The 12,188-nt window shown below is 35.8% G+C and overlaps 1 protein-coding gene across 1 annotated transcript in view; it reads left to right on the plus strand.

Annotated features, from left to right (window-relative positions):
* LOC130235992 (ryanodine receptor 1-like) overlaps positions 1-12,188 on the plus strand; it is a 113,935-nt gene that overhangs the window by 52,649 nt on the left and 49,098 nt on the right. The window contains 17 exon segments of the mRNA XM_056466523.1: positions 8-86; positions 238-327; positions 416-556; positions 703-780; positions 2,318-2,393; positions 2,507-2,630; positions 2,709-2,824; positions 2,902-2,969; positions 3,457-3,578; positions 3,728-3,777; positions 3,965-4,025; positions 4,464-4,590; positions 4,663-4,774; positions 4,855-4,936; positions 5,023-5,153; positions 8,141-8,461; positions 9,680-9,920. Coding sequence (XP_056322498.1) covers positions 8-86; positions 238-327; positions 416-556; positions 703-780; positions 2,318-2,393; positions 2,507-2,630; positions 2,709-2,824; positions 2,902-2,969; positions 3,457-3,578; positions 3,728-3,777; positions 3,965-4,025; positions 4,464-4,590; positions 4,663-4,774; positions 4,855-4,936; positions 5,023-5,153; positions 8,141-8,461; positions 9,680-9,920 — 2,019 coding nt within the window.

Below are 12,188 nucleotides of genomic sequence, written 5' to 3' on the forward strand. Positions count from 1 at the left end.
TATATAGCACTATAATTCCCGAGAAGTTGGACGGTTTCATCAACAGATATGCAGAATATACACACGACAGATGGGCTTTTGAAAAAGTATGCAAAGTGTTATTTTGTTCACATATATTTGATTTATTTATTTATAACACATGTCTAGTGGCTTCTGTGAGATTGCTATGGTGTCCCTACGTTGTTGTTTGTTTATTTATTTGTATAAGAGTCTTACCATTGTCTTATAATCCATCAGATTCAAAACAACTGGACTTTTGGTGAGGTGTTGGATGAAAATGCCAAGACTCATCCCATGCTCAGGCCTTACAAAACGTTCTCTGAAAAGGCAACAGAGTTTATTTTTACTTGATCTCTTTAAGACTACATAGCTTTTTTGTTATTGTATGTTCCTTACATCAAATGTTTTGCATTAGGATAAAGAAATCTACCGCTGGCCTATTAAAGAGTCCATCAAGGCCATGATTGCCTGGGAGTGGACACTGGACAAAGCCAGAGATGGAGATGATGAGAAAGTTGAGAAGAAAACAGCCCGGAAGATCTCACAGACTGCACAGGTAAGAACTGACAAGTATATAAACATATTTATCAATAAATAACATGTATATGTAACTAAATACAGGCTTAATACAGCTAATACATTTCTTACCTTGAGGATAATGTCATAATTTATTAATATGTTGTTCTCCCACTTTTTTGATAGGCGACCTATGACCCCAGTCATGGCTATAGCCCTCAACCCATTGATATCTCAGGCATGACACTGTCCAGAGAGCTACAGGTACACAATACAACTTCAACATAGACCCTAATAGCCCCTATTATGCAATATAAAAAGACATATTTTGGTTTTGGGGGTCTCCAACAACAAGCTGATATGCATGCAAGGTCAAAAAACACATTAATTATCTTATAATATGCATTCATTTTAACCTTATTATCTCAGTGACACCCATATGATTTGTTCAGCGATGAATTTTTTCCAAACCCCTCCTTTGTGTGATGCTAATATGTGGTGATTGGTCCAACATATGCCAATGTTTTATGTTGACGTCAATACGAAACGGCAAAAGATTTGAACTCACAACGATTCATATAAATGACTCTGAGTTTATTCTTTTTCTGAGAATCAATAGTTTTAAACACGATGCACTTTCAGATTTAAACCTCAGCTGCATGTTTTCATCCACTTAGAGCTGTGTTGCACACTGCATAAAAGGTCATTTTCAAAAATGCACAATAGGGGCTAGGGATGCACAATATATCATTTCAGCATCGATAATCATTTCATTGCAGCCGCAATAGTCACATAGCAAGATATGCTATATTGAGTTGAGTTTAGTTGACCAGAAACCACAGGTCAAAACCCATGATATTTGTGGAGACATTGCAGAATTTACCCATAATAGAGTGAAAGTTTATCATCTACATGTGTTTTTCAGGCCTGTGAGTATTTTAAGAGAGTTTAAAGCATTTTAATAGCGTGTAAAGAAGTTTTATAAAGATAGATTTAATTGAATTATTTATATGATGTAGTCCATGCATTATTTTACATTTTATTATTCAATTCCTGTAACTGAGTATTGTTAGACCCTCCTCAGAAAACCATTTATTTCACTGTAATATTTGCTCCATTGTGTTTATTTATGACTGTACTTATTTTATTAAATGTTTATAATAAATCACATAAAATAAACATTTATATTTCAAGCCCCTACAAAATCATCCCAATCCATCTAAAGTAATGACTTTGCAAATAGAGGTACATGTATTTCAGTCATTTATATCGCAACATATATTGTAGAGGAAAAAAATATGTCAATTAGATATGCTATGTCAAAATTGTCCATGATCGTTCAGCCCTCTTATAGGGGCTCTTTAAAGAAAGATAGCGCAATCCTGTTTAGTTCAATACCACCAATTAAGAACACTTTTAAAGGCTTTTGCTATTGTTAACATTTCTGAATTACCTACCATATATGTAAATATTTATGTGTACATATTTATATATTCATAATAAATGCACACAGAACACACACATATATTATGTAAATGTGACCCACCTATCCTACTGCACCAATCCCGTTCTGAGCTGGGATCAAACCGGTAATTCTTTGTATGGGAGATCGGTTGCTCTAACAAGGAGTCTAAGGACCATTCTAGTTCTTTAGAGGTCAGAGGAGTGAGGTTTACCCGCATAGCACTTCACTAGCTGGCCTCTGCTACATAAATACAACCTTTAACTTTGAATGTGATTGATTAATACTTTAAATACAATAAAGAACATTGTGTCTAACCACACACTGAATTTTTTTCAGTCCATGGCAGAGCAGCTTGCAGAAAACTACCACAACACTTGGGGCCGTAAGAAGAAAATGGAATTACAAGCAAAAGGTTTGCCATTTTTTATGATTTTGGTGTTTATTTTAACTCTTGTTGTAGTTTATATCTTTTACTTGCGTTTCATTTGCAGTCATCAGTATCTCACTTAATGTGTTTGTAATCAGGAGGAGGTACACACCCTTTGCTTGTGCCTTATGACACACTGACGGCTAAAGAAAAGGCACGAGATAGAGAGAAAGCGTATGAGCTGCTCAAGTTTCTGCAGCTGAATGGATATGCTGTGACAAGGTACAGGAACCACTGAAATGCATATATGATCCAAAATAATGTACTTGCAGTTATTCTGATTAAAGTATCTCTATCCAGAGGGCTCAAAGACATGGAAAGTGACATTTCATCAATCGAGAAGCGTTTTGCGTATGGCTTCCTACAGAAGCTTCTGAAGTGGATGGACATTGCTCAGGAGTTCATAGCACATCTTGGTACTGCTGATTGCTATGCTTTATTAGATACATTTATGGATGAACTGAGATTAATGTAATTTTTTCGATGTATACAGAGGCGGTTGTGAGTAGCGGTCGTGTGGAAAAGTCACCACATGAGCAAGAAATCAAGTTCTTTGCTAAGGTCAGGCTTTCATAGATTATACGCTCAAAAATATTTCTTTAAATCAGTACCCAGCGGGCAAATTGATGTCAAAATGACATGAAATTGGCATGAAGCGTGCCAAAAATGCTAGTTAATTTGATGTCAAAACCCTGACATCCATTTGGCATCCACATATTCATCTTATTCATTTTATTCATCTGAAAGCTTCAATTCCAATTGACAAAGTCACACTGGATTTTGTATCGCTGCTGTGCATGTAAACTACCTTGTGAATAAATTTGATGTTAATTGACATCAAAATGACATCATATTGACATCTAACATTGATGTCAAAAATCAGTTACAGGACATCAATGTTAGATGTCATTTTGACATTAAGGTAGTCAATTGATATCAAATTGATTTGCATTTCTGACGTGATTTTTAGTGTTGTTTTGACATCAAGGTGTTCGCTGGGTACAGCACAGGCTGTAAATAACAAGTAAAATATGTTTGTTCTCCTCAGATTCTTTTGCCTTTGATAAATCAGTATTTTAAAAACCACTGCCTTTACTTCCTCTCCACACCGGCCAAAATCCTGGGCAGTGGCGGACACGCATCAAACAAGGAAAAGGAGATGATTGCAAGGTTACAAAATACATAACTTTATATGAAGTATAAGGCTATATCTCTTTCATATTACTTTTTTATTTCACCCTTGTCTTCTTACTGCTTTCTTTCCTTCCTCCATGCTCATTCTTGATGTGTTTTTGGTTTCCTTTAATTTGATATATCAGCATTTTCTGTAAGATGTCTGCCCTGGTGCGACACAGAGTGTTTCTCTTTGGTAAGATATCTACTCTCCTGTCCTCCATCACGTTTCTTTTCAGTTTTCTTACTACTGTTGCTTCGTGTTTTTTACTTTTCTGTTGTGTGTTACTCTTTAGCAACTACAGTTAATCATTAGAGCATCATCATCTCATGTGTTTTATGTTTCTGAATTTCTATTCTTCCATCTGTTTTTTTGTGCATAGGTACGGATGCACCTGCTATTGTCAACTGCCTTCATATCCTTGCACGGTCACTTGATGCCAGGTTAGTCTTTTAATTGAATTGACAGTATGGAGAATTGTTGCACAAACCATTGTGTTTTGTATTCAGGGCTTACAATGAATACTTGCCAATATTTTCACTCGCTTTAAAGTAAAGGTATTTTCACTCACAGCAAAGGTCCATTTGGACGTTTGCAAGTAAACTGGGAAGTAATGTTGCATTTGAATTTGACTCTTGTTTATTTTATAAAAGCAAATGTGCTGTGGTTTATAGCAATATTAAATAATGGATAATTATTATAGAGAACAGAGCAGCTTAGTTACAGTAAATGATCAGCATTCACTAATAATAATTACTGCAATGAAATGTCTTCCCTCAATTTGTTAGAGAAAATGCTAAAAAATGAACATGCAATTGCATTAAAATATTTATAATTTTCATTTCTTTCACATCTCTTTTTCATTTCTCCGACTTTACTAGAACGGTAATGAAATCCGGGCCTGAGATTGTGAAAGCAGGACTGCGTTTGTTCTTTGAGAGTGCCGCCGATGACATTGAAAAGATGGTGGAGAATCTCAAACTTGGCAAAGTGTCCAAAGGCAATCAGGTACAATTTGAGCGCTTGTACTGCTATGAGCGGTTCATTTCCTACGTTGTTTTACACACGATTGTTTTTCAGCCAGTGAAGGGTGTGTCCCAGAATATAAACTACACCACAACAGCTCTGCTTCCTGTCCTAACATCACTGTTTGACCACATTGCTCAGCACCAATTTGGAGATGATGTTATCCGTAAGGAACTTTTTAAACAAATAAATCATCATTCGGTTTTATAGTGATAAATTAATGTCTCACTTTCTTGCTTCAAATAGTGGATGATTTGCAAATGTCCTGCTATCGAATCATGTGTAGTATCTACTCTCTTGGGACTGTAAAAACTCCACATGCAGAGAGGTTTGTTAGAGTATGTTTGTATATGAATATGTAAGTCTGTATGGGATGACAGTGTGTTTTAGATGTTTACTTTTCATTTATATTAGGCATAGACCAGCCCTTGGAGAATGCCTCGCGCATCTTGCTGCAGCAATGCCTGTGGCCTACCTGGAGCCGCATCTTAATGAATACAATGCCTTTTCAGTGTACACTACCAAGACACCGAGAGAAAGAGCTAGTAAGTCATCTCTTTGCAGTTATGATACCATTTACATCATCATTTTAAGTGTAAGCAGTATATCCGTATTTGCATTGGTGTCTGACTTAAGGTAGTGTAACTGCTGCATTTACTTAATGGTGAAAAACAGGGGTTTTCAAACTGGTTTTGGGGACACCAAAGGAAATGTATGGAAATGTTTAAAGGAAATACATTTTAAAAATAAATCAAATTTAATTAATTACTACTTTTAATCAAAATGTATATATTTTTAAATAAATAGTTATGTATAAAAACAAAAAAAACTCACAATGTAGATATCGTTTATTTATAATAAGACAATTATTACCATTATTATTATTTTTTATTGTTCAATTATTGTTTAAATTTTGACAAAAGATCCAAGGTGATTCTTTGTCTTGAAGTATGGTAATCATAGTATTAGAAAAATTTTTAAATCCGGTCTGTTATTATTAGAAAATAAACTGCAATTAAGGTGATGATGTGGCCACAATGCTGATTATTTTCTAATAATGTAATGGTCTCACTTATTCCTTAAAGAGCAATAATCACCAATATATCTGTATAATTTTTGTTATATAGTTGCTGGTCAGAGTTTTTTTTTTAAGTTTGTTGTTACTGGTAACAGTTTCTAGTGTTTTTATTGGTCGAAGGGTTAATTTGGATAAATTTAAATACTCAATGTAAAAAGACAACACAGATACAATTAATAAGATAAAAAAAAAGGTTAGAAAATGCTCCTAGAAATCAGCTATATTAAAAAAATTTCAATTTCTCTTGGTGTATATCTCTGAATTGTCTTGTTTAAAGAGAACATTTGACAAAATGTGCAACAACACCACAAAGCACAGATAGTGAACTAGTTGACTTGGATCTGAGCAAGCATAAGAAGGATGATGCTTTTCCACATACTGTACATATCAAGCAGTTGCTGACATAAGAAATTTGTATCCTACATATAAACCTACTTATAAAAATGTCTACTAACATTGAATTCTTTTAAACTGGAGCATCCTGTTATTATTGACATTTTTATCAAAGTGAATAAACTACAGAGAAAATGTTATAATATAGTTTTTTTGCTCGATCCTAGGTGTTACATTCCTAAAGATGGTCAGGGGGAGGAGAGTAACGATAATTTTAGATGAAACATACGCAAACACACAATATCAACAAGTCAAGGACAAAAAACCATGACTAACTAAATGCAAAAGTATTTTTATTATCAAAAGATAGTGATAATAAGTGCAAAATCTGTATATATAAAGAACAGTCACAGACAACAACCGGGACACAAAATGTTTAAACAGGTAGACGGGAGAGTTGGAGAGATGAGACGCTGGCGGCGTCCAAACAATAGAAATAAATCAAACAAAAACAAGCTATTCTATTGGCCCAACTTCTACCCTAACTATCCAAAAAAGAAAAATATATCATTATTGAAAAGAAAATCTTCGCATCTCTGACAAGTGCACAATGTCAAAATCACGTGACATTCTGACCTGTCCCTCTCTCCAACCTCAGATGTACGTAAAACTGACGACGGACGAATGGAGAATAGACAACAAAAGCAGACATATACCAAAATGTAACACACTGACTTTTGAAGTGATTAAAATGATTTACAGACACACAACACAACACAGAAATTCAAAGTGTCCCAGGCCTCATGAGTAGCGTCCTGTCACCACTTTTATGCCATGGTGGCAGCAGTTGGATTAGAGACAGTGTGATGACGTCAAAGGGGGACACGGCAAACAGCTGGGCAGCGTGAGCCTATAGGAACCAACTTTACAGTATGAACTAAAGCAGGAGACAAAGCTGCCAACCAGAGTGCAAAATCCCACCTTCAGATTTAAAGCCACTAATATAAGGCTACATTCTTAACAAATGGCAAGCAGAATGGGATCAGTGCTCAGAAAATAAACTTTTTAAAATCCAGCCTGAAATAGGAAGAAAGAAAATCCAAAAATTTTTTAAACTCAAGACATGATGAGATTGTTTACAGAAGATGCCGTGTCGGGCACACGAGACTCACACATAATCATTTACACAAAGGAGAAGAACCCTCAAAATATAAATATTACAACGGAAATATACTTGTGGAATGCCTTATTTTTAATGTTATCAGACAACGATTTTTATCTGGAGAGAAAGGAACTGTTTTTAAATGTGAATCCTTCTAAAATTTTACAATTTTTATCAAAAGTAAACCTTAAACAACTCTTTTAGTTTATTATTATTATTATTATTATTTATTTATTTTGTTTTCGGCTTAGTCCCTTTATTAATTCAGGGTCGCAACAGTGGAATGAACCGCCAACTTATCCAGCACATGTTTTACGCAGCGGATGCCCTTACGGCCGCATCCCATCTCTGGGAAACATCCATACACACTCATTCACACTCGGACACTACGGACAAATTAGCCTACCCAATTCACCTACACCACATGTCTTTGGACTGTGGGGGAAACCGGAGCACCCGGAGGAAACCCACGCGAACGCAGGGAGAACATGCAAACTCCACACAGAAACGCCAACTGACCCAGCTGAGGCTCGAAGCAGCGACCTTCTTGCTGTGAGGCAACAGCACTACCTACTGGGCCACTGCGTCACCATTATTATTATTTATTATTTTTATTAGATTTGTATGTATTATTTATTGCTGTTGATGCCTTTTAATTGTTAGAATATTTTATAATCACAGAAAAGTGATATTTATTAAATTTGGTAAACTTGATCTGTTTAATTTTTTGTCATGACATCATAGCCAGAGAAGCTGACATGGCAATAAACTCAACATTCTCTCTCTAACTAGTTGACTAAAACAATTCTGTACTCAAAGATTTGCTTTGCCAAAAATACTGTTGTGTGTCCTAAAAATTTGAGTTTAATGGGAGTTTAGTTAAATGATGCAGTTTTCAGTCCTGTAAATCACCAATATATTCATTAGCACAACAGTATTAATGACTCATTTTCCTACAGTCCTTGGCCTTCCAAACCAAGTCCAAGAGCTGTGTCTGGACATTCCTGAGCTTGACATTTTACTGAAGGAGATCGGAGACCTGGCTGAATCGGGAGCTCGATACACTGAAATGCCACATGTGATCGAGGTCACTCTGCCCATGCTGTGTAACTATCTTCCCCGCTGGTGGGAGAGAGGACTGGAGAACTTCCCCGATCTGGAGGGTAAGCTTTGCACCGACGTCACCTCCGATTCCCTCAACCAGCTCCTGGGAAGCATCATGAAAATCGTGGTCAACAACTTGGGAATCGACGAAGCGTCCTGGATGAAGAGACTTGCAGGTATGAGTTGTTATTCCCCTTACTGTAGGAGTTATTATGTACCTTAAATATAATAAACAAAAAACACTTTCAGATGACATCATAAAAACAAAAAGACACACAATATAAGTACCAAGGTCACCGGATACAATCTTATTTACATTCAAAAGTATTTATGTTTGATCAGATCCTGCCATACAAAGTTCTGTTAAGGGTTACATACAGTATTAAAGATCGAAAATCTCTTAAGGGAGGAGCCCACATAGGTAAAAGCACCAGAATTCAATTGAAACATTGCATTTCTTCTCAGCCACTTTCCCCTGTACCAAAGGATTGTTGTCTTAAGGAAAGAGTACTTTCATATCATGCCATTCACCTACAGATGGAGGATTTTCCTTGAGCCATTTTTTTGTAATGGCCTTTTTACTCATTGTTAGCAGTTTATTAAGGAGCTATGTATCATTCTTTGGTATTTTTGAAAAATAATTTCCCAGGTACATAGTTTTAAAGTTACATTCGAGATTCAATCTCATTATTGCATTCATCTATTTTGTTCAGATCTTGCCAAATCTTTAACATTTATTGCACAGACAGAAGTACAATAAATGACTGACAAAATAAATAGTTTTTTTGTACTGCAAATTAGGGCTGCTTGATTATTAGAGAAATCAAAATCATGATTATATTTATCCATGTTGTATGGAAGTCCGTTCCTGCCTCAGAATAAAAAAATGTAAATAGGTTGTTACGACTTTTTATCTCACAATTGCATGAAACAAACTCTCAGTTCTGTGATATAAAGTCAGAATTTTGAGATACAAACCCTCAATTCCGAGTTATAAAGTCAGAATTCTGAGATATATCATATAATTGCAAGTTTGTATCATGAAATTCTGAGATAAAAAGTCACTGTCTCTTTATTTTTAACTTGGAGGCAGAAAAATAATGTTGTAATCATGATTATTTAACAAAAATGATGACCGAAACTGTCTTTATAAATTGACTTTATATTTGCATGTTCTGCTCTTTTCTGTCTCTGAAGCTGAGTACATGCACAGGACACAAATTCTGTGTTTTAGGTACCATGAAGGTAGCTCAGCTCAGCTACAACTACTATTTAAGTCACGCTGCTTTGTTACCTAAAACTCGAGATTGGTGCAAAACTAAACAAACTGACTAGCCAGCTAATCCATCTTCACGGCCCCAGATGCTCAACATGTTTTGCTTATGTTGATCTAGTATTCTCCCAACCCATTGTGAGCCGAGCCAAACCAGAGATGCTCAAATCCCACTTCATTCCCACCATGGAGAAGCTGAAGAAGCGAACGTCTAAAGTTGTAGCCGAGGAGGAGCATCTGCGTTTGGAGGGAAAGTCTGAGGGAGACGAGGAGGAGGGAACTATCAGAGACGAGTTTGCAGTTCTTTGTAGAGACCTCTATGCTCTTTATCCTCTTCTCATCCGCTATGTGGATAACAACAGGTATTTATTGGTTCCTGTGTGGGTCATTTTAACGGGTTCATTTAATTTGGTGTACTTTTTTGTCATTTTGTGGCTATCCTGAACATCAAATAATGGCACTAGTAATGCCAAGGTTGTGGGTTCGATCCTTAGTAGCTATGTTTCCATTCACCTATTTTTATGCGCATTTTGGATATGCGCATAAAAAATCGGTTAATAGAAACGCCAAGATGTGCATCAATTTTGAAAATGCAAACACATGTGCGCATAACTAAGTAGGATAAACTTTTTATTCAATAAGAAAAGATGCGCATAAACTACAATGGAATCACTTTAACTGAACAAATTCTAGTATGCGCATTAAAAAATGTCATGTGATTTTGTTATAAAAGATAATTGGATGATAAGAATGTGTATGAATGGACAAACCAGCAGGCTAAACACATTATAAAACAGGACTATTCAATTGGCGGCCCATGGGCCAAACTTGGCCCCCGAGGCACTTTGTTGCGGCCCTCCAAATAGTGTGACCAAGACATCAAAAATAAATTTAGTTCAGTCAGAAAACGGGCACTATAGTTATAGTGACGTGCGTCTGTTCATCTGACAGTAAGCAAGTGAGTAGCGCGAGGAGCCGAAAACATTTGGAAACTTAACCATCAAGGCTTATCAACGCCACATTTCTGTTGCACTGAACAAAACAGCGCGCTAGTTTAAAGTTCTGAGCATATACACAGAGGCTAATATGCACGCACGCACGCATGCACACTGGATTAACTATAGTAGCGGGCCATTCACATATCGCATCTTTTCCGCGCGCAAGTTTGTTATTTCCAATGTAAGAATATATGCCAATATACAGGCGCACCCAGTAGAAAACGTCTTACACCGTAGCAGTGAGAGTTGTGCGTGGCTTTCAGTGCAAGGTAAACAAAAGATGTTAAAAGAATTATTGAAATTATTATGTATGTATGTATGAACGCAGATAATAACAACAATTAATTTAAATACTTACCTAATATAAAGCTTAAATTTACATTAGACGTGATAACCGTGAAATGATTATTCTTCACACTATATAATCGTGGCATCCCTAATTGTTATGCAGTTCAAAACATTAGAGTATGCCTGAATGTAGAAGAAGCCTACTTAAGCAATGCACTGATTGTGTTGTGCTTTGAAATACAACATTTGAATGTTTGTAAAAAAAAGTTCATTGTAAAATGCATATTATGTATTACATATTATGTAGTTTCAAAATGCAGTATATTAACATTTTAATGTGGAAAAAGCCAACGTGGGTGTCTTAAGGAGCAAAAATACAGCATATGAGCTCTTAAATTGCTTTTGTGTCATCACTTACTATATATTGCAAGTCATATCTCTCCGGCCTCTCATTTCCATTTCACTCACTCAACCATTTCAGTATTAGTGTTATTATATGTTTAGTTGCCTCAAAAATAGTCAAGAGCGTCTGTGTTCCACGTCTCACACCTTCAAACGCCACCACGTGTTCTTTGTGTGTCGTCATCATCTTCTGAGGCGCAAGTCATTTATTAAATAAAGAAAAGATTCATGCAGCAAATTCATTTTTTACTGTTGATATTTAGCAGCAGTTAATCAGGAAGTGACTATTTTTTCTTTTTGACTCGTTGGATGGAAACGCTGCTTTATTTGCACATATTTTATGTGATATTCCAGTTTTGTGCATAAAGTTAATTTGCATTTTTGGATGGAACCATAGCTAGTGTGACGTCCTAGCCTATGAGCTTTGAGTGTGTGTGTTTTAATTACAGGTTGGAGGTTATGTGATTGGTATACAGGTGCCGCTTATTGGACTGGATAAAAAATGCGTTTGCCGTGCTTGTGAGAGCATAGAGCTTGGCATTTGTCCCCGACTCTTCTTTTCATTTACTTTATATTATTCATGGACTAATAAAGAAAGGACTAATAAAATGTGTCTGGTCAGGGTAGTAAATAAAAGTGTCAATGTACAGTTGAAGTCAGAATTATTAGCCCCCTGAATATCCTCTCCCTGAACGGAGAGAAGATTTTTTTCTACACATTTCTAAACTTTAATTATAAATTTATTAAAATAAAATGTATTTTATCTTTGCCATGATGACAGTAAATAATATTTTACTAGATATATTTCAAGACACTTCTATACAGCTTAAAGGTTTAACTAGGTTAATTAGGCAAGTTAAGGTAATTAGGCAAGTTATTGTATAACAGTGGTTTGTTCTGAAGCCAATTGAAAAAAAAATTGCTTAAAGGGCCTAATAATTT

Source organism: Danio aesculapii, chromosome 10 (genome assembly GCF_903798145.1).
Source record: "Danio aesculapii chromosome 10, fDanAes4.1, whole genome shotgun sequence".
In the NCBI taxonomy this organism is placed as follows: Eukaryota; Metazoa; Chordata; class Actinopteri; order Cypriniformes; family Danionidae; genus Danio; species Danio aesculapii.